Source organism: Pan paniscus, chromosome 7 (assembly GCF_029289425.2).
Source record: "Pan paniscus chromosome 7, NHGRI_mPanPan1-v2.0_pri, whole genome shotgun sequence".
In the NCBI taxonomy this organism is placed as follows: Eukaryota; Metazoa; Chordata; class Mammalia; order Primates; family Hominidae; genus Pan; species Pan paniscus.
The window spans coordinates 89,463,059-89,486,876 of record NC_073256.2 but is presented as its reverse complement, the minus strand read 5'-3'; the positions used below and the strand labels follow the sequence as shown (position 1 = coordinate 89,486,876).

Below are 23,818 nucleotides of genomic sequence, written 5' to 3'. Positions count from 1 at the left end.
ATTCTCCTGCCTCAGCCTCCCGAGTACCTGGACTACAGGTGCATGCCTCCATGCCTGGCTAATTTTTGTATTTTTAGTAGAGACGATTTTGCCGTGTTGGCCAGGCTAGTCTCGAACTCCTGACCTCAGGTGATCCGTCCGCGTCAGACTCCAAAAGTGCTGGGATTACAGGCGTGAGCCACCACACCCAGCTGAGGAGGTGGATTTTATGAAACCATAGGTAGCATAAAACTGCTCTGCATTTTATTGATATGTCTTGATATTTTAGCAAATTGTTTAAAATATGTGACAGTAGACTGGGCGTGTCTTTAAAGTAGAAACAGAGTCTTAAAGACGTGCCACTGTGAACATTCTGAATTGTCCATGGTATAATTACAAATTACAATTTTTAAATTGATGTAAATCTAATATAACTGGTTTGCTTAAAAAAGTATAATTTTCAGAATGTTAGCCAATTACAGAGTGCTGTTATAGACATTAGTTTCATGTGTTTTAATTTCTACAGCTCTTTATATTGTAAAGAAAAGGCTTACAGAATATTTAAATCGTATGGTTAATTTTATGTTCATAAAGTTTTATTTTTTGTTACTTCATGGAATATCTTTTCTGTGTCAGAAGACTAGAACTTTCGGGCTGGGCGTGGTGGCTCACGCCTGTAATCTTGGCACTTTGGGAGGCCGAGGCAGATGGATCACCCGAGGCCAGGATTTCGAGACCAGGCTGGCCAACATGGTGAAACCCCGTCTCTACAAAAAATACAAAAATTAGCCAGGCATGGTGGTGTGTACCTGTATCCCCAGCTACTGGGGAGGCTGAGGCAGGAGAATCACTTGAGCCTGGTAGGTGGAGGTTGCAGTGAGCTGAGATTGAGCTGTTGCACTCCAGTCTGGGTGACAGGGCGAGACTCCGTCTCAAAAAAAAGAAAAAAAAAAAGAAGGTTAGAACTTTCAAAAAGGTACCCCAATATCTTACTCTGCTTGCTGCTTGGAATCAGCCACCAGTGTTATCAGCCTCTAATATTGAAGAAATACATAGAGATCTGTAGATAAGCATTTGTAACTTTAGAAACGTATACTAATAAAGACAAAATGGAGTTTTTCAAAGTTGGTGAATGCTTAATAATGTTAATTTTTTTTTTTTTTTTCTGAGATGAAGTCTTGCTCTGTCACCTGGGCTGGAGTGCAGTGTCATGATCTTGGCTCACTGCAACCTTGGCCTCCTGGGTTCAAGCATTTATTTCTTCTGCCTCAGCCTCCCGAGTAGCTGGGATTACAGGCATGTGTTACCATGCCCAGCTAATTTTTGTATTTTTAGTAGAGACAGGGTTTCACCATGTTGGCCAGGCTGGTCTTGAACTCCTGACCTCAGGTGATACCCCCACCTCGGCCTCCCAGAGTGCTGAGATTACAAGCGTGAGCCACTGCACCCGACCAGTAATGATAAATTCTAGAAAGCAAGGGACACTAAATCACTGAGATGCTTTAGTGGTTATTCACACTTTACTTTTTAAATGAACTGTTTTCAGTTAAAAAAAGAAAAAGATGATTGGTTGTGTTTGTATTTTAAGTTATAGCTAGTGTATTTTTTTAATGAGATACTCCATTCCTATTGAAAGCGAGTGTATTTTAACACCATATGACTAATGCTACACTTGTTAATAATCTCATTTTTTGAATTGAAAATATAAATGTTTAAGTTTTATAATTTGCCACTTTGAAGTTCTAATGTTACTCATTTGCTCATGTTGAACAGGGATTTTATTTTATTTTTTTTGCCTATCCAAATATTAATTAATACCTAAAGCACCATGGGAGTATTGAATTATAGAGTTGGACAGGATAGTCTTATTTATTGTTGCATAGCACATTGCACCAGAATTTAAGGACGTAAGACAACAAACATTATCTTACAGTTTCTGTGGGTTAGAAATCTGGGTGCAGCTTAGCTGGGTGCCTGTGGCTCATAAAAGAGGTGGTAGTCAAGCTGTCAGTTGGGGTTGCAGTCACATCTGGAAGCTCTACTGGTGGAAGATCTGTTTCTGAACTCATTCATGTGGCTCTTGCAGGGTTCAGTTTCCTGGGGCTCTTGGACTGAAGAAATCAATTTTTGCTGGCTGTTGGCCAGAGGCTTTTCTCTGTTCTTTGCCACACGGGCCTCTCCAAAGGGCACCACAGTTTGGCATCTGCCTCCCTCTGAGCAAATGAGTGAGAGAAGGTGACACCTAAGAATTTTTATAACCTAATCTTGGAAGTGGTATCTCATTATTTCTGCTATATTCTGTTTGTTAGAGGCTGCCTACCACAAGGAATTTAGCTTACTTTTTAAAGATTGAAGAAAAAAAAGAAGACAGAAAAAGAAGAACTCAAAGATACACAAAGTAATTTGAACCAAGGCTCAGAAGGTAATCTCCTGAAGAACTTTGACTAAAACTCAAATTCACCAATATCCAGGCTGTGTGCTCTTTATACAGCATCCCGTTCTCATAGGAAATGTGACAGTAATTAGAAAATAAATAAAAATTGATGCAGATGCTGAGGACACTATTGTAAGAAAAATATTAAAGTTTTCAAAGTCATTTTGAATGGACTCTAGTTTGTCATCTTGAAAAAAATGGTAGCCAAATATGGGTGTGTGTTTGTGTATGTATGTGTGTACTTACAAAACGTTTGCTTCCAGGGGAAAGTTCAATATTAAAATTTAGCAGCATAACAGTTTCTACACAAGTGATTAGATATAGGCCTTTTGCTGTGTATCACAATTGTGTTGTTGCTTTAGATAATTTTTAGGGGAGAGGTCTGTATATAATTTATATTTTATATAAACTTTTTTTCATTACAAGATCTCATGATTTATTTGTTTATAATTTGGACTTTCCTGCCCTTCATTGGCATCTGTTTTCAAATTAAATTTTTTTTTTTTTTTTTTTTTTGAGATGGAGTCTCGCTCTGTCGCCTAGGCTGGAGTGCAATGGCGCAATCTCGGCTCACTGCAACCTCTGCCTCCTGGGTTCAAGCAATTCTCCTGCCTCAGCCTCCTGAGTAGCTGAGATTACAGGCGAGCGCCACCATGCCCGGCTAATTTTTGTATTTTTAGTAGAGGCAGGGTTTTCACCATGTTGGCCAGGCTGGTCCCGAACTCCTGAACTCAAATGATCCACCCACCTTGGCCTCCCAAAATGCTGGGATTACCACGCCCAGCCTGAAATTTTAATATACATACTATTTTTATACTGATGATAACAGACAAAATGACAGAGAAAAAGAAAATATTCAGCAAGATAATTGTACTATATGCTCTTTTCCATACCATCTAAGAGAATACTTGTGGTGTTGCATCTTCTTTAGGATTAATTTATCGTGTAGAAGATGGGAACAAAGCTGTTTAAAACAGGACTGCAAAAAGGGAAGTATACATTAAATATTAACCTGAAACTCTCAGATTTATTTTTAACAGCTTCACTTTTGTTGGGATTGTCTTAGAAGTCTAGAAGCAGAAGGAGCTTTGTTCAGATCTGTACTGTCCAGTATGGTGGCTACTAGTGACGTAGTTATTCAAGTGAACATGAAAGAAAATTAAACATCTATTTTCTTGATTGCTCTAGCCACATTTCAAGTGCTCAGTAGCCACATGTGGCTAATGACTACCAGATTGGACAGTGCAAGTACAGAACATTTTTATCATCATAGAAAGTTCTATGGAGATCTGGATAAATTACATTTTATATTTGATTTTGATCAAGGACATGTGTTTAAAATACCAGTCATTGAGGTTATCAGCTAAGTTGAACTTTATTTCTTCATTTTCGTTTTCCAGTTTTTGGAGCCGTGAGGGATACAGCAGTTTGGTCAATATTGTCTTAACATGCTTCAAATAAATCAGGTGAGTTTGTGTTAAGGCATTTTTCATGCTTACATGGTGCTTTGGCTGTAAATTGTGGAACATTTTAACTCAGCTTTTCTTTTCTATAACTGTAACCTGACTCATCACTTTTTAAAGCAGTTACCTACTGTATAGTCATCATTGGAGGCTGTGTAGGGCAGGTTGTTTAAGGATTAGAATGATCTTCTGAAAGTTGATAACTTCTGGTTGTGCAAGGCAGAAGGTTTGTCTGTTCTTGATGTCACATCCCTTTAGGACTTGTTAATGTGTTCAGAATGCTTATGATCATGATACAGCTTCAGTAGGTGGCAGTTCTGCAGACTCAAAGCATTTTTAGTGACAAATCTTGTGAAGTAGTTGTATCTGTTTTTTTTTTTTTTTTTAAAAAAAGGTTCACTTTCCAGGGCACTGAAAAACACTAGAAGGAAGTGCCCTGATAAACTACAGCATATAATACTTTAGACTCACTGAAAGAAGTGTTTTTCTTAGTTCTTGACGTTTCTCCAAGAACTTTATACATTTAATTTTACCTTTCCCGATCAAATAGAACATTGTATCATAACTATATAGTGTTAGAAAATACTTTTGGCCAGGCTGGGTGGCTCACACCTGTAGTCCCAGCACTTTCTGAGGTGAGGTGGGAGGATCTCTTGAGCCCAGGAGTTTGAGCCAGACTGGGTAACATAGTAAGACCCTGTCTTTTAAAAACAAAAAAAAAAAAGGAAAGAAACAAAATACTTTTATTTCTTTTGATTGCAAATCAACAGAGAAGTAATTAAACTTTTTTTTTTTTCCCCTGTGATTAAGAAAGTAATCGACTGGGCACAGTGGCTCACGCCTGTAATCCCAGCACTTTGGGAGGCCAAGGCGGGCAGATCACCTGAGGTTGGGAGTCCGAGACCAGCCTGGCCAACATGGGGAAACCCTGTCTCTACTAAAAAATACAAAATTAGCCAGGCATGGTGGTGCGTGCCTGTAATCCCAGCTACTCGGGAGGCTGAGGCAGGAGAATCACTTGAACCCGGGAGGCGGAGGTTGCGGTGAGCCAAGATCGCGCCATTGCACTCCACCCTGGGCAAAAAGAGTGAGACTCTGTCTCAAAAAAAAAAAAAAAAAAAGTAATCTTGGCCAGGCGTGGTCACTCACGCCTGTAATCCCAGCACTTTGGGAGGCCAAGGCAGGTAGATCACCTGAGATCAGGAGATCAAGACCAGCATGGCCAACATGGTGAAACCCCATCTCTACTAAAAATATAAAAAAAATCAGCCAGTCGTGGTGGTGCACACCTGTAGTCCCAGCTACTTGGGAGGCTGAGGCAGAAGAGTTGCTTGAACCCAGCAGGCGGAGGTTGCAGTGAGCTGAGATCACACCACTGCACTCCAGCCTGGGCTACAGAGCGAGACTCGTTCCAAAAAAAAGAAAGTAATCTTGACCGCCTGCCTTCCGATATATAGTCCTGCTCACCTTGCCAAAGAAATTTCTAGTTCCTGTGCATCCCATGCCATCTCTAAGCTAATGACTTCCAAGTTTATACCTGGTCTAGACCTTTTTTTCTGAGCTCCAAACTCATGTAGCATTTACCACCTTGATCTCTTGGATGTCTTTATACATCTTAGACTTAATGTGTGCCCTAGAAATAATCTCAGTGCTTCAGTTTTACTGGACCGTTTCAGTTCCTAGATTGGGTAAGGTTGTTCTGGCTACAGGGATTTGCACAGATTTCCTCTGCTGGACCTCTCTTCCCCACCCCTGGGTTTGGCTTGCTTGACTGCAGTCCTGCTATATGCTGTTATAGCACCTTGCTCTTTAGTTTAATAACACGACATTTGTAGTTATAGTCAAATATGTAATTATTTGTTGTAACATGTGTCTCCCTTGTTAGACAGTATGTTTCATGAAGACAGACAGTGACTTTTCTTGTTTACTCTTATATCTCCAGGTCCTAGAATAAACAATGTAAATAGTTTTCATACATTTATTTGTTGGGTGTATGAATATATGAATGGTGCTAGAGTTGTCACTAAAGCAAGGAGATATTTATTTTTCAACAATAACCACGTAATTATGTTGTCAGTTTTGGTGTTATATGCTGCTTGTGTTACACAAATGCAACTAACTCTCCCTCATGTAAAGTTGTTATTTAGTTTTCTCCTCTACTAGAAACTTCCCTAGTGCAACAAAAATTACTTTAATCAAAAACATTACTAATAATTTAAAGAAATCGTAGTGCTGTCCTGTGCTTAGTGCTTCCTGTTTCCTCACAGCTGCTCTCAAATCCCAGTGGAAGCATTATGAGACCTTATTTGCAAACTGTTATAGGTGTGAAGTTGCCACTAAATAACTTTCTATGGATACCTGCCATTAATTATTTGGTTACAATTAAAATAATTTTTCATCTTCTGCCACAGACATTTGGAAATGACCATTTTATGCTAGCCAACTTCATTGAAAATTATAGTTTATGGATTAGTCCTAATGAGGATTTACTAACTGGCTATGTTGCAGGTCATGTTGAATCAGGCATTGCAAACAGTTCCTAGGCAATTCTCTACATGGCCACAAGCAATTCCCTGGATGTTGGCTAGAAATCATACACAGTGCCTGGAGATATACATACTTAAATTGTACAGGTTGAGTATTCCTTATCCAAAATGCTTGGCACTGGAAGTGTTTTGGATTTCAGATTTTTTTAGATTTTGGAATTTTGCCTACAGGTTGAGCATCCCTAATCCAAAAATCCAAAATCCAAAATGCTCCAATGAGCATTTCCTTTGAGCATTATGTTGGTACAAAAGAAGTTTGAAATCTTGGAGATTTTGGATTTCAGATTTTTGGATTTAGGATGCTCAATCTTAACAGAAGTGTATTCCTAGAACAATTTAAGAGACCCCCCCCACTTCTTGTTACTGACTATAACTGTCATCCCCCAAACTGTTCAAGTCTGAGATGAAGACTCTCTTCAGCTAAACATAGAGTTGAATTCTTAAATTCATGAGTGATTTTTGAATCTTACTTTCTGGGCAACCACTTTCTCATAACAGCGAGGGTTCTCAAGGTAAATGTGTAAAGGGGCCCAGTGTGGTGGCCCATGCCTGTAATCCCAGCACTTTGGGAGGCTGAAGCAGGAGGATTGCTTGAGCCCAGGATTTCGAGACCAGCTTGGGCAACATAGTAGGACCCTGTCTCTACAAAAAATAAAAAAAGTTAGATATGGTGACACATGCCTGTAGTCTCAGCTACTTGGGAGGCTGGGGTGGAGGATCACTTGAGCCTGGGAGATTGAGGCTGCAGTGAACTGTGATCATACCACTGCACTCCAGCCTGGGTAACAGAATGAGACCCTAGGCATGCAAAGGGGATTTAAGTTGATTCTCAGCTTGAAACAGTTGAGATTTTTACTACGTGATTTTCAACGTTGTCTCTAGGATTAGTACTACATTTTTATTTGGGAAGGCTTTTGTTTTCTTAAAATACCTGAATTAGATGCTTTTTTATTTTTTTTTTTGAGATGGAGTCTCACTCTGTTGCCCATGCTGGAGTGCAGTGGCATGATCTTGGCTCACTGCATCCTCCGCCTTCCGAATTCAAGCAATTCTTCTGTTTCAGCCACCTGAGTAGCTGGGATCACAAGCGCATGCCACCACGCCTGGCTAATTTTTGTATTCTTAGTAGAGATGGAGTTTCACCATGTTGGTCAGGCTGGTCTCGAACTTCTGACCTCGTGGTCTGCCTGCCTTGGCCTTTCAAAGTGCTGGGATTACAGGCGTGAGCCACCGTGCCTGGCCTACATGGTTTTTTATTCATAACAGATTCTTCCATATGTGTTACTAAAACTAATTAAAAACTAGGCTATTGAATATCAGGTTATTTGATATTAACTTTGCCTAACTTTATTATTATCATAGAACATGGATGTTCCATGTTCTGTTAAGATAATAGCACTTTTCTGCCTTTAAATTGTGATCATAGTTGTTGTTTTTGCCTTTTAAGAATGTGTGTTATTATCCATGTGCAACTTATGCTTACTGTAGAAAATTAGGTGTGATAAGCAAAAAAAAAAAAAAAACAAACCCTGAAAAACAAACAAAAAAAATCACAAAAAATTCCACTTCTTTTACAGAGATAATCACTGGTAACATTTTGGGGTGTATACTTCTAGATTTTTTTTCTGTGCAGGTATGTTTTTATGTGAATATATGTTACTTTTTAAAAACTGGGATTATACAATATGTAATGTTTTGAAGTGATTTAATAATAATTCTTAGTTTGGATGTACTAAAATTTAACCAAGCCCTTATTGTTGGACAGATTTTTATATTGTAGTTAGTGCCATAGTAAATTTTTTTAATGTATATCTCTTTGTCCAATTATTTTCTTAGAATTAATTATTAGAAATGGAAATACTAGTCAAAGATGTATGTGGATTTTAAAGATATTTGGTGTATAGCTCCCAAAAAGACAAAATTATATCTGCCAGAAGTGTATCTACCTGTTTCCTTACTTCCTTGACAAAATTTCAGTCTTTGCTAATCTGTCTGACAAAAGGTGGTATTTTATTTTGTGTTTCTATAATATTTAAATATTTTTTGTTCTTTCGTGTTTTGCCTTTTGTGGATTGCTCATATATGTCTACTGTCATCTATTTCTTTTTATTTGTAAATAATATTTGTAAATAATATTCTTTGGATTATGCCCTCTGATAATTTTCTGAGTTAGTATTTATAATCATTACTTTATACTTTTCAGTCATTATTCAACAGATAACCAATGGGAGTATACTAGTTTCTGGGGTACCATAATATTTACCAGTATGGTATATTTTGGGCCTTTCTCCCTGATCATTAATTATAGGTCCCCCGGGAAAAGGAACTCATTTTAGCAGTAAGCTACAGCAAATATAAATTACGAAGATACATGCTGTGAATAATATTTTTAAATGAGTAGCTGAAGTAGGGCCAAGTTTTGGAGATTAGCTGGTGAGGTAGGCTTGACAGGTCAATGTGTCCTAAGGAATTGGAAAAGTCTATATTAGGTGGTTGTAGTATTGGGAGAGCCTAGCAACTGGGAATTTACAGGGATCAAAATAGTCTGGTGATTCTTTTTAGTGAGGTTTGATAGTAGATATTGGGAACATGGTAGCTAAGCGGAAGCTTTAAGGCCTAACTGAAGTGGAAGGGATGACAGGCAGGACAAGACAGAATTTTTCCGTGTCAAAGGAGTAGCAGAACCGTGTAGGGCAAGAGGGAGCCAGGTGTTATTAAAAAAAAAAAAAAAAGTTTTTATTACACTGGATAGTGTAAGACCAGAGTATGACTACCAAGAAACAAAGTCTAGAGTGTAAGGAATAATGACAGCTATCTCAGAGGTTTGTTGTGAGGGGTAATTGAGATAACAAAGGCAAAATGCTTAGCATTGGTGCTGGTACTACTGCTATTAATTTTACTATTAATATTGCTGTTGGCTATTGCTGCCTGACTGGAAATTGGTGGGAAAGGAGGGCAGACGGCAGACATTTAGGTAGATCATTGAGTGAAGTATTTGGGGGAATGAACCACTTCTCAAGCCCAGATTGGCTTCGAGGTCCTCCTGCTTCTTGCCACAAGCACCAGGAACTCTATTCTTTTCTCTTAAAAGTTGCTGCTACTTAGTAGTAGTTACTTTTCTTTCCAAGACTGGGTGTGGAGCTCTGTAATCTGCTCATGTCTCTTGTAGCCATAGAATATAGCCTACAGTTAGGGGATAAGAAAAATAGTAAACATAAGGAGGTTAAAAATGTGTAAGAAAGACTTCTACTTTCCCCCATGCTGGTATAATGGGAACTGGATTTATTTTATATGTAGCCAGCTTCCAAGATGGCCCCCAATGATCCCGGCATCCCGATATTTACACCATGGTGTAATCCCCATACACACTATATTGAAGTTTATCTGTGGAACCAATAGAATGTAACAGAAGTGATGGATCATTTCTTAGGATAGGTTATTTATAATACAAATGTGGCTCCGCCTCCTTCCCCTCACTACCCCCAACCTTGGATTACTCACTCTGAGAATAGTTAGCTGCCATGTTGTGAATGGCCCGATGGGGAGGCCCATGCTGTGGGAAACTGAGGCCTCCTGCCAACAGCCAACAAGGAACTGAGGCCTCTCTAGCCAACAGCATGTAAACGAGCCTTCTTGGAAGCAGATGTCTCAGCTTTCAAGCTTCCAGTCCTAAACATCTGTCCTGCTGACATCTTGACTGCAACCTCATGAGAGATCCTGAGCCAGAACTACCCATCTAAGCTGTTCCCTGATTGCCAACCCTCAGAAACTGTGTGAAAAAAAGAAATGCTTGTTTTTAAATTTTTTTTAGCTTTTTTTGAGTTGAAGTCTTGGTCTGTCACCCAGGCTAGAGTGCAGTGGTACGATCTCAGCTCACTGCAACCTCTGTCTCCCAGGTTCAGGTGATTCTCCTGCCTCAGCCTCCTGAGTAGCTGGGATTACAGACGTGCACCACCGCACCTGGCTAATTTTTTGTATTTTTAGTAGAGATGGGGTTTCATCATGTTGGGCAGGCTGGTCTCAAATTCCTGACCTCAGGTGATCCTCCTGCCTTGGCCTCCCAAAGTGCTGGAATTACAGGCGTGAGTCACCGTGCCTGGCCAATGCTTGATTTTTAAAGCCACAGAATTGGAGGTAATTTGTTATGTAGCAAAAATCTACTCTTCCTCTTTAAATAACTTGGGAATTTATAAAATATATAAACAATAGCTTTTAGACATTGAGGACAGGCAGCACCAGACTGTGATCCCTGAGAGAATAGGAACAAGTGAAGGTAAAGCCCTTCAATTGTAACAGCTTACTGCAGAGCCTAGAGGCAGTTTATTGGCTGCAGTGCAAGGTGTGGAGGAACCAAAACAGAGCCCAGCAGTCCTACTGAGATAAAAAGACAAAGATAAAAATTTGGGAAGATCAAGGTGATTAGAATTACAGGGCAGAGTACCAGAGAAAAAAGAGCTAAGGGGGTTGGGATTGGCGTTGGGGAGGCATAAACTAAAAAGCAAGAGAGCATGAACAAGTGAGCATGCATTTTGGAGATCTCCAGAGGGTTCTCCTGGAATCTTTTGCTGAGTTCTGATTTCATAGATGCTTGACAGGCCCTACCTGAGGCCAGAGAAGAAAACACTTGGAAAGCACTAAGAAAAACAATTTCCAGAGTTCACAATAAGGCTTCAAATAGTCGTGTTCCTACTATGCAGAGTAAAGGATGTTGTAGAATACATGGGGCACTGGGAAGAGTCCTCAGAAGGCTCCAAATGATTCCAAGTAACTTAACTGCACCAGAACACTATTTAGAGGAATACAACAAAATTCAGAACCCAACAATGTAAAATTTAGTTTTTGTCATTCAGTCAAAAAATGCTTGCTTTGACGTTAGCAATGGATAGAACATCTAGACAGAATATCAGTAAGGGACTAGAGGACCTCAACAACAGTATTAATCAACTAGATCTAACAGACATATACAGAACATTCAGCAACAGCAAAATATGCATTCTTTTTTTTTGTCTTTTTTTTTTTTTTTTGAAAGACGGAGTCTTGCTCTGTTACCCAGCCCAGAGTGCAATGTCTCCATCTTGGCTCACCGCAACCTCCGCCTCCGGGGTTCAAGTGATTCTCCTGCCTCAGCCTCCTGAGTAGCTAGGATTACAGGTGTCCACCACCATACCCAGCTAATTTTTGTATTTTTAGTAGAGACGGGGTTTTGCCATGTTGGCCAGACTGGTCTCAGACTCCTGACCTCAGGTGATCCACCCTCCTCGGCCTCCCAAAGTGCAGGGATTATAGGCGTGAGCCACTGCACCCTGCCAAAATATATATTCTTTTAAAGTATACATGAAACATTCTCTAGGCTGTATTAGGCCACAAAACAAGTTTCAGTAAATTTAAAAAGATTGAAATCATGCTATGTATCTTCTCCAGTCACAGTGGAATGAAGTTAGTAATCATTAACAGAAGGAATACTGGAAAATTTACAAATATATGGAAATTTACAAATATGTGGGAATTAGAGAATACTTAGAAATAAATTAAAATGGAAACAATATATGTGACTTAAATGATGCAGTGAAAACAGTCCTGAGAGGGAAATTATTAGCAATAAACATCTACATTAAAGAATAAGAAAGGCCTCAAATAAATAATCTTACTTTACATTTTAAAGAAACTAGAAAATGCAAAGCTACCAGAAAAAAGGAAGCAAATAAAGATTAGAGTGGAGATAAATGAAATAGAGAATAGGAAAATAATATAGAGAATTAGTGAAACCAAAAGTTTGATTCTTTGAAAAGATCAATGAAATTGACAAACCTTTTGCTAGACTGACAAAGAAAAAACACAGATAGGTATAACTAAAACTAGACGTGAGTGTGGGGACATTACTACTGACCTTAAACAAAAAGGATTAAAGAGAATACTGTGAGCAATTTTATGCACAGATTAGATAACCTACATGAAATGGACACAGTTTTAGAAATACACATTACTAAAACTGACTCAGAAGAAACAGAAAATATAACCGACTTACAAGTGAACCGATTGAATTAGTTAAAAAACCTCCCAAACTAAGATTACTTGAGCCTGGGAGGTTGAGACTGCAGTGATCCATGATTATGCCATTGCACTCCAACCTGGGTGATAGAGTGAGACCCTATCTCAAAACAAAACAAAAACTCCCAATCAAAAGTCCAGTACCATATTGCTTCTCTGGTGGATTCTACCAAATATTTAAAGAAGAATACCAAATATTTAAATATTTAAAGAGTATGAGAATCGCTCTCAAACTCTTCCAAAAAATTGGAGAGGAGAGAGTAAGAATACTTCCTAACTCACTCTTTGAGGCCAGTATTATTACCCTGATACCAAAGCCAAACAAAGACGTAATGCGAAAATTACAGACCAATATTCCTTATTAATAAAGATGCAAAAATCTTCAACAAAATACTAGCAAACTGAATCTAGCAGCATATTTAAAGGAATATGCACCATGGCCAAGTGGGACTTATTCCCAGGATTGCAAGGGTGGTGTAGTACAACACATTAATAGAATGAAGTGGGGAAAACCCCCACGTGATTGTTTCAATTGATACAGTAGGCAGTTGACAAAATTCAACAGCTGTTCTTGATAGAAACGCTCAAAATCAGGAATAGTAGGGAACTTTTTTTTTAAACATTTCCTCAACATTCAGCGTTTATGAAAAAACCCACAGCTAACATCCAACTCAATAGTAAAAGACTGAAATCCTTGCCCTTATGATCAGGAACAAGGCACGGATACCCATTCTCACCAGTTATTCAAGTTGTAGTGGAAGTTATAGCCAGAGCAGTGTGACAAGAAAAAGAAACAAAGACATACAGATTTGGAAGGAAGAAATAAAACTGTCTCTGTTTGCAGATGACATGGTCCTATATATAGAAAATCCCAAAGAATCCAGAAAAACCTCCACTAAAGCTAATAAATAACTTGAGCAAAGTTGTAGGTACAAGGTAGCACACAAAAAACATTTGTGTTTCTGTGTACTCGGAATGAACAATACAAAAAGAAATTTTAAAAGATTGCATTTATAATAGCATCCAAAAGCCTAAAGGAGTTGACTTGCTTATGAAAGACTTGTGCACTATAAACTATAAAACATGTTGAAATAAAGAAGACCTAAATAAGTGGAAAGACATTTTGTGTTCATGAATTGGAAGACTTTACATTGCCGTTAGGATGGCAATACTGTCCAAAGCAATCTCCAGATTCAATGCAATCTCTATCAAAATTCCATTGGCCTTTTTTTTTTTTTTTGCAAAAGTTGGAAAGCTGATCCTCATATTCATATGGAATTGCAACAGATCCAAATAGCCAAAACCATCTTGAAAAAGGAAGAATAAAGCCAGAGGACTCATATTTCCCAATTAAGAAACTTGCTGCAAAGCTACAATGATCAAAATAGTGTGGTACTGGCATAAGGATAGATGTATAGACTAATAGAATTGAGAGTCCAGAATTAATATATCTGTAGGCAATTGATTTTTAACAAACATGCCAGGATGATTCAGTGGGGAAAGAATAATCTCTTCAAATGGTTTAGGGACCCCTGGAGATGCACATGCAAAACAATAAAGTTGGACCCCTACTTCATGCCATGTATAAAAATTAACTCATAATGGACCAATGGCCAAAATACAAGAACGAAAACTTACAACTCAACAGCAAAAAAAAAGCTCAACTAAAAAATGGGCAAAGGACTTGGAATAGACAGTTACTCTGAGAAGATAAACACATCATTAATACTCAACATCATTAGTGATCAGGGAGATGCAAACGAAAACCACAGTAAGATACCACTTCTCACCTACTAGGATGGCCAGAATCAAAAGACGGGCAGTAACTGGTTTTGAGGACGATGTGGAGAAACTGGAACCCTCGTATGTTGCTGGTGGGAATGTTAAATGGTTCAGCCTCTGTGGAAAAAAGAGTTTGACAATTCCTCAAAGGAACACATAGACTTGTCATATGACCCAGCAATTCCACTCCTAGGTATATACCCTGAAGAATTGAAAGCAGGTACTCAAACAAATACATGACCACACATGTTCATAGCAGCACTATTTGCAATAGTTAAATGATGGAAACAACCCAAATGTCCATCAGTGGATGAATGAGTAAACAAATTGCAGTAGTCTGTATTCCATAAATTGTCTAGCAGTAAAGAAATGAAGTACAGATACATGCTACGATGCAGATGAACCTAGAAAACATATTAAGTGAAAGAAGACACACACAAATGGTCACATATTGTATGATTCCATTTATGTGAAATATCCACAATAGGTAATCTATGAGACAGAATGTAGATTGTTGCTTGCCAGGGCCTGGGATTAAGGGTGAATGAGAAGCAACTGCCTAATGGGTGTTGAATTCCCTTTTGGGGTCATAACAGTGTTTTGGAACTAGGTATAGGTGGTAGTTGTACAACACTGTGAGTGGACTAAATACCACTGGAATATTCAGTTTATTTTTTATTTATTTATTTTTTTGAGATGTAGTCTCCCTCTGTCGCTCAGTCTGGAGTGCAGTGGTGTGATCTCAGCTCACTGCAACCTCTGCCTCCCGGGTTCAAGGGATTCTCCTGCCTCAGCCTCCTCAGTAGCTGGGATTACAGGCACCTGCCGCCACGCCCAGCTAAATTTTGTATTTTTAGTAGAGACGGGGTTTCACCATGTTGGCCAGGCTGGTCTTGAACTCCTGACCTCAAGTGATCCACCTGCCTCGGCCTCCCAAAGTGCTGGGATTACAGGAGTGAGCCACCGTGCCCAGCCGAATGTTCACTTTGAATGGATTAATTAGATATTATGTCAATTCTACCTCAATAAAATATTAAAATGCTTACAAAGAAGAATGAAAATATGACCCATAGCCAGGATTTAAAAATTTTCTGAAAAGAAAGAGACCCAGAAATGATAAAGATGGTTTAGCAGACAAAGGTATAGAAACAGTTGCTACTAATATGCTCTAAATGTTCAAGACACGAGGGGAAAACAGAAAGATGATGTGGAAATACATAGAAAATATAAAAATAGAGATGAAGAATGCAGTATCTGAAATAAAATATATATTGGATGGGATTAATAGCAGATAAGACACACATCAGTGGGCTTGAATAGATAACAATAGTGACTATCCAAAATGAAGCACAGGGTGGAAGGACTAAAGAAAAAAACAGCATCAGTGAGCTGTGGGAAATATCGAGTGGCCTAAGACGTGTAATTAGAATCCTAGGAGAAGGGAGGGGCAACAGAAAATATTATAAGAAATAATGACTTTTATTTATTTTTTATTTCAACAGTTTTTGGGAAACAGGTGGTGTTTGGTTACATGAATAAGTTCTTTAGTGGTGATTTCTGAGACTTTGGTGCACCCATCACCCAAGCAGTGTACACTGTACTCAATGTGTAGTCTTTTATACCTCATACCACTTTCACCCTTTCCCCAAGTCCCCAAAGTCCATTGTATCATTCTTACACCTTTACATCCTCACAAACTTAGCTCCCACTTATGAGTGAGAATATATGATGTTTGGTTTTCCATTCCAGAGTTATTTCAGTTAGAATAAGTCTCCAGTTCCATCCAGGTTGCTGCGAATGACATTAAGAAATAATGACTTTAAACCTCTGTTCTCTGTTTAGTAGAAACTATAAACCTGTAGATGATGGTAAGAAGTCAACCTAAAGTAGAAGAAATATTAAAAAAAAAAAAAAACCTAACCACACACATCATAATCAAATAGCTGAAAATTGGTGGTATTGAAATAAAAATTTTGTTGTTGTTGTTGTTGAGACAGGTCTTGAGACAGGTTTCCCAGGCTGGAGTGCAGTGGCACGATGATGGCTCACTGCAGCCTCGACCTCCCAGGCTGAAGCAGTCCTCCCACCTCAGCCTCTCAAGTAGCTGGGACTACAGACATGCACCACTATATCCGGCTAATTTTTATATATTTTGTTGAGAAGGGGTTTTGCCATGTTGCTCAGGTTGGTCTCCCAACTCCTGGACTCAAGTGATTCACCTGCCTCGGCCTCCCAAAGGGCTGGGATTACAGGCATGAGCCACTATGCTCGGTTAATTTTTTTATTTTTAGTAGAGATGGGGTTTTGCCATGTTGGCCAGGCTGGTCTTGAACTCCTGACCTCAAGTGGCCAAGGCCCACCTTGGCCTCCCAAAGTGTTGGGATTACAGGTGTGAGCCACCATGCCTGGCCCATTTTTAACTTTTAAAAAGATAATTGACTACAACAAAAATACTAACAATGCCTTGAGGGCTTATACATAGAAATTAATTGATGTCAGTAGCATAAAGAATGGGATAAGGGAAAGGGAAGTATAGAATTTTTAGGTGCTTATATCATACATGAAGTGGAATGATATTTGAAGGTAGGCTGTGTATGTTTTAGAACAATTCCTATATGACAAAATAAAAATAGTAAGCCTATGTAGGATATAAAATGGGTACTAAAAATAATCAGTCTAAAAGAAGATAGATAAAGATGAAGAAAGGAACAAATAACAGGACAAAAACATAGCAAAACAGTAGATATAAATCTAGTAATATTGACAATTATACTAAATGTAAATGACTTAAATGCTCAATTTAAATGGCAAAGATTGTCAGATTGTATAGAAGAGCAAGACTCAAGTACAGAAGCTCCTTGACTTATGATGGTGTTAGGTCCTGATAAACCCATTGTAAGATGAAAATATTGAAAGTCAAAAATGTATTTCATACACATAATTAACTGGGCATGGTGGCTCATGCCTGTATCCCAGCACTTTGGGAGGCCAAGGCTGGCAGATAATTTGAACCTAGGAGTTCAAGACCAGCCTGGACAACATGGTGAAAACCCATCTCTACAAAAAATACAAAAATTAGCTGGATGTGGTGGTGTGCACCTGTAGTCCTAGCTACTTGGGAGGCTGAAGTGTGAGGGTTACTTGAGCCCAGGAGGTCAAGGCTGCAGTGAGTTGTAGTCTTCATTGCATTCTAGTCTGGGTGACAGAGTGGGACCTTGACTCAGAAGGAAAAAAAAAATATATATATATATACACACACACACACACACACACACACACAACCTACTGAACATCATAGCTTAGCCTAGCCTACCTTAAATGTGCTCAGAACACTTAAGTTAGCCTACAGTTGGGCAAAATCATCTAACATACATCCTATTTTATAATAAAGTGTTAAATATCTTATAATTTGTTGAATGTGATACTGAAAGTGAAAAATAGAATGCTTATATAGGTACTTCAGTATGGTTTCTACTGAGTGCATATCACTTTGTCACTATGGTAAAGTTGAATCATAAGGTGAACCATAGTAAGTCAGGGACCATATATTTATGATGTTTACAAGAAACTCATTTTAAATAGATACAGATAGATTAAATAAGAAGGACGGATGGGGACTTTTGCCTCTGGTCCATGTGGTGTAACAAGGATCATGTTTACTGTCCTCTTGAAACAATCCTACCCCTCTTCTCCAAAAAAACAAAATATGTAGAAACAACAATGATTAAGACATTCAGGTCTTAATCTCAAGAATCAAGTGATTTTTGAGAGAGAAGAAACAAACAAGGTGAGTCCTACAATTGCCCCAGGCCTACTGCACTGAGAGATTTTCCAGGATGTGACATAGAGAGTAGAAACTGAGATGTGGAGTCTGGCAGACTCTGAGTTGAGAAGATGTTGCTGCTCTGGAGCGAACTAGTAAATTATAAAAGCAAGACTTGAAAGGAACAAACTATTTCCAAATTACTCAACTGTATGCCTGGACAAAGTCCAAAAAGATTTGTAGGAGTCATATAGCAAGGTAAAATTAACAAGGTATGTCATTCAGTTAAAGATTACCATGTATGCAAAGAAGCATGAAATATGACCCATAATTATGAGAATCTTCAATCAAAATTGACACAGAACTGACACAGATGATAGAATTAGCAGAGGGCATTAAAACATTATAACTGTATTCCATGTATTCAAAAAGTTAGAGATACAGAAGAGACAAAAAGACCCATATCAGACTTACAATGATGAAAACTACAACTGAGATGAAAAATATACGGTATGAGATTAATGGTAAATTAGACATTGCAGAAAAAATTGTGAATGAACTCGAAGGCAGAGCAATAGAAACCATCCAGAATGAAGCATAGAGAAAGAAGAAAAAAAAGTCAGTGAGCTGTGGGACACACTCAAGCAGCCAAATAGATGAATAATTGTAGTTCTCAAGGGACATAATATACAGAAGAATATATTTTAAGAAATAATGGCCAAAAATGTTTTAGACTTAAGCCGTAAACCTACAGATAAAGAAGTTGAATGAGTTTTAAGTATAAGAAACATAAAACTACACCAAGGTATAGCAGGTCCTCAAATAATGTTTCTTTCAACATCATTTTGTCATAATGTTGATGAGAGAAAAAGAATTGATTCCTGGCTGGGGCCAGTATTGGTGTGATGTTTTCATGTTCTTCCCATGTCTGCATGGGTTTTCTTTGGGACTTCAGTTTCCTCCCACATTAGGGAGATGTGAGCATTAGGTTAATTGGCTTCTCTAGATTGTTCCAGTATGAGTTAGTCTGTTTGTGTGTGTGTGTGTGTGTGTGTGGGTGTGTGGGCACGCGCGCTCTCTAGTATGGAATAGCATTCTGTCTAAGGCTGGTTTCTGCCTTGTGCCCTGAGCGGCTAGGATACGCTCTGACCACCTGTGACCCTGAACTAGAAAAATTGGGTAAATAATTATCTTACTTGTTTTTATTAATCTTTCTTAAGTGTATGTGTAGCTCACATTCATTTCATTGTTTAATATTAGAAGTGTTTTGGTATTTATTTAGAAGTTTGGTGATGTTTTTGTAACTAGAAATACACTGTAGGAACTTAACACTTGTTTATGTCGATTGGACCATGGTAAATTTGGTTCTGTTCTACTTTGTTTCACTTGAAGTTGCAGCTTCCAAGAACCTATTGATGATGTTAAGTGAGGACTCACTATACATTATAATCAAATTGTTGAAAGCAAATGATAAAGAGTAAATCTGAAAAGCAGTCAGAGAAAGAGATATGGTCATTTTGCATGTAGAGGAAGAAAGATAAAGATGATTATCTTAATAGATTTATCAGAAACGATATAAGCAAACAAACTGGGGAAGCATCTTTAAAGTACTGAAAGATGAAAAATGTCAATCTGTAATTCTGTATCTGACAAAAATATGTTTCTAAAATAAAGATGAGATAAAGATGTTTACAACACAGAAGCAGAAAGAATTTATTGCTAACATTTCCCCTCTGGAAGAAAATTTAAAAGCAATTCTTCAGACAGCAGGAAAATGATACCAGATGCAAATATGGAGTTACATGAAAGAAAGAACCCTAGAAATGGTAACTACTTGGGTAAATACATAAGATTTTTTTTCTTATCAGTTAAATCTCCTTAAAAGATAACTGACTGCTTAAAGCAAAAATATTAACAAGCTGTTGTGGGGTTTATAACTTATCTAAAAGTAAAATGCATGATAACAATAGCTAAAAGGCAGGGAGGGAGAAATGGAGGTATACTGTTATAAGATTCTTTTGCTCTGTGTGAGGTGATAATATCACTGGAAGATAGACTGTGTCAAGTTAAAAATGTATACTGTAAACTCTAGAGTAGCCCCTAAAATAGCAAAATAGAGAGTTACAACTAATAAGCCAATAAAGAGGAGATAAAATGGAGTCACACAAAATAATTCAACAGAAGTCCAAAAAGAAGAAAAAAGGAACAAACACCAAATGGGACAAATATAAAATAAATAGCAAGATGATAGAATCAAACCTAACCATATGAATAGTCACACTAAATGTAAATAGTCTAAACACTCCAATTTAAAGGCTGAATTTGTCAGATTGGATATAAAAGCAAGATCCAACTATATGCTTGCCTACAAGAAACAGTTTATAAACAAACAGGTTAAAAGTAAAAGAATGGGAAAAGATATAATATGGTAACCTAGTCAAAAGCAACTTGGAGTGGCTATATTAATATTAAAGTATATTTCAGAGCAAGGAATATTTCCAGGGATAAAGAAGGTCATTTTCATTTATAATGGTAAAGAGGTCAGTTAAGAGGACATAATGATGTTACATGTTTATGCACCTAATAACAGAGCTTCAAAACACATGAAACAAAAACTGATAGAAATGCGAGGAGAAATTGAGAAATCCAGTCATAATTGGAGATTTTAGTAACCCCTGTCAATAATTGATAGAAGTGGACAGAAAATCATCAAAGATATAGTAGACTTGAATAACTGTTAACCAACTTGACCTAATTGCATTTATAGAACACTCTACCTAAAAAGAGTAGAATACATATTTGTTCACAAGTTTATCCAAAACATTTGCAACGATAAACCGTATTTTGGGCCATAAAGTACTTTTTTTTTTTTTTTTTGGAGGTGGGGTTTTGCTTTGTTCACGCTGTAGTGAAGTGGTACCACCATGGCTCACTGCAGCCTTGACCTCCTGGGCTCAAACAATCCTCCCATTTCTGCTCCCCGAGTATCTAGGACTATAAATGTGTGCCGCCACACCCAGCTAATATTCTTTTTTTTTTTTTTTTTTTGTAGTGTTGGGATCTTACTGTGTTGCCCAGGCTGGTCTAGAACTCCTGGGTTCAGGTGATCCTCCTGCCTCTGCCTCCCAAACTCCTAGGATTACATGCGTGAGCCACGGTGCCTGGCCATGAAACAAGTCTTAAATGAATTCAAAAGGATTCAAGTCATAAAAAATTGTATGTGATTACAGTGGAATTAGCAATCATTAACAGAAAGATTCTTGGGAAATCTCTAAATATTTGGAAATTAAAAAATATAAGTAATCTATGGTTTAAAAAGAGGGAAAGGTAAATTAGAAAGTATTTTAAACTAAATGACAACAGCAATACAACATTAGAAGATATTGCTAAACCAATATTTAGGGAGAAATTTATAGCTCCAAATGTATATATTTTGAAAGAAGAATGAACTCAAATAGCTCAAATATTTGACTTCAGCTTCCATCTTAAGAGACTAGAAAAAGAAGAGCAAATTAATCCCAAAGGAAGAAGAAGAAAATGGATAACCTGAATAGCTTTTTTTTTTTTTTTTTTGAGGCAGGGTCTCACTCTGTCGCCCAGGCTGGAGAGCAGTGGTCCGATGATAGCTCACTGTGGCCTTGACCTCAAGTGATCTTCCCACTTCAGCCTCCTAGCTGGGACTTCAGGCACATGCTACCATGCCTGGCTAATTTTTTTATTTTTAATGTTTGTAGAGATAAGGTTTCACCATGTTGTACTGACTGGTCTCTAACTCCTGGGCTCAAGTGATCCTCTTTCTTTGGCCTGAAGTGGTAGGATTACAGACATGAGCTATCATGCCTAGCCCTGAGTAGCTTTTTATATGTTAAAGAAATAAGAATTGTAGTAAAAGTCTACTTAAAAAGAAAACTCTAGGTCCAGATAGTTTCACTGGTGAATTATACAAGTTAAGGAAAAAATAATATCAATTTTATATGCTTTTAAAAATATTGAAGTGGAAGGAATTTTTTACAAGGCTCATGATGCCAGCATTACTGGGATACCAGAATCAGACAAATACATTTTTAGGAAATTACAGACCAGCATGTCTCATAAATATAATTGCAAAAATCTAAACAAAGTTTCAGCAAATCTAATTCAACAGTTTATTAAAAGGATAATATGTCATGACCATGTGGGGTTTATCCCAGGAATGGGGGGTTGGTTTAATGTTCAAAAAAATCAGTAGTGTAATTTACCATATTAATGAAGTAAAAAGCAAATATCACATGATCATCTCAATAGATGCAGAAAAATCATTTGATAAAATCTAATATTCAGTATCATAAAGACTCTCAGCAAACTAGAAGTGGAAGTGAACTTTCCCAGTCTGCTAATGTGCATCTATGAAAAACCTTATTAGCTGACCTTGTACTTACTGGTGAAAAACTGGACACTTTTTTTTTTTGAGACAGTCTCGCTCTGTCGCCCAGGCTGGAGTGGCACGATCTTGGCTCACTGAAAGCTCCCCCTTGTGAGTTCATGCCATTCTCCTGCCTCAGCCTCCCTAGTAGCTGGGACTACAGGCACCCGCCACTATGGCTGGCTAATTTTTTTGTATTTTTTAGTAGAGACGGGGTTTCACCACATTAGCCAGGATGGTCTCGATCTCCTGACCTTGTGATCCACCCGCCTCGGCCTCCCAAACTGCTGGGATTATAGGCGTGAGCCACCGCGCCCGGCCAAAACTGGACACTTTTTTTAAAAAAAGAAGACGGGATGTCCACTTTAACCAGTTCCGTTTGACGTTGCCGTGGAGGTTCTAGCCCATGCCATCATGCAAGGGAAGGAAATGCATGGTGTTCAGACTGGAAAGAAATGAATAAAACTGTCCTTATTCACAGATGACCTGATTGTCTATGTAGAAAATCTGATGGAATCCTACTAGAAATAATAAATTACTATAGCAGAGTTGCAGGATAGAAGAGCAGTATGCAAAAACCAATTGTGTTTGTATATATTAGCAGAGAACAATCATAAATGAAAATAAAAGAGTAGCATTTTCAAAAGCATCAAAAATATGAACTACTTAGAGATAAGTCTAACAAAATATGTTAAAGAAAATGAGAACTACAAAATACTGCTGCAAGAAATTAAAGGATACCTAAATAAGATACAGTTGATTCTCATTATTCATGGATTCTTTACCTAGGAATTGGCTTACTCACTAATTTTTATTTGTAACCCCAAAACCAATACTTGCAGTGCTTTTGTGGTCATTCTCAGACACTTGCAGGGGCAAAACATTTTGAATCACCCAGTGCACACGTATATACCCAGCTGGGATCAAACAAGACAATGCTCTGCTTTCTTATTTTGGGTTTCATACTGTAAGCAAGTAGCCCTTTCTTGGTTTATTTAGTGCTGCATTTTTTGCATGTTTGTGCTTTTTGTTGGTTATTTTGATGTTTACAAAGATGGTTATTTTGATGTTTAAAACGTTTAAAGTGTAACGTTTAAGTGCCATATAGTGTTTCTAAGTACCGGGAGGCTCTGATATGCCTTACGGAGAATATATGTGTATTAGATAAGCTTTATTCAGGCAGGAGTTAAACAGTACTATTGGACATGAGTTCAATGTTAATGAATCAGTAACATATATTAGTAATACATACTAAACAAGAAGTCTCTAAACAGAAACACATAAAACATGACATATGATCAGTTCACAAAAATGTCAGCAGAAGCTTGCAAGAACCTAATACTTTAGTTCCCCTGGGAGCAATGGCTCTATAATTTCTAATTCACATAACAGTCATTGACA

The 23,818-nt window shown here is 37.9% G+C and overlaps 1 protein-coding gene across 17 annotated transcripts in view; it reads left to right on the top strand.

Annotated features, from left to right (window-relative positions):
- STAU2 (staufen double-stranded RNA binding protein 2) overlaps positions 1-23,818 on the top strand; it is a 324,824-nt gene that overhangs the window by 5,129 nt on the left and 295,877 nt on the right. For 4 of the 17 annotated variants that reach the window (XR_010112959.1, XM_063606822.1, XM_063606824.1 and 1 more), the window contains exons 2-3: positions 2,289-2,401; positions 3,814-3,879. The exons of 7 other annotated variants lie outside the window; for them this stretch is intronic. Coding sequence is in view for 6 of the 10 variants with exons in the window: in XM_063606824.1 (XP_063462894.1) it covers positions 3,862-3,879 (18 nt within the window). In the remaining 4 variants the exon portion in view is untranslated. Of the gene's footprint in view, positions 1-2,288; positions 2,402-3,813; positions 3,880-20,948; positions 21,232-23,818 lie in introns of those variants that run through there. 6 more of the 17 variants (XM_034966238.3, XM_008956688.4, XR_008626424.2 and 3 more) reach the window with 5 other exon arrangements.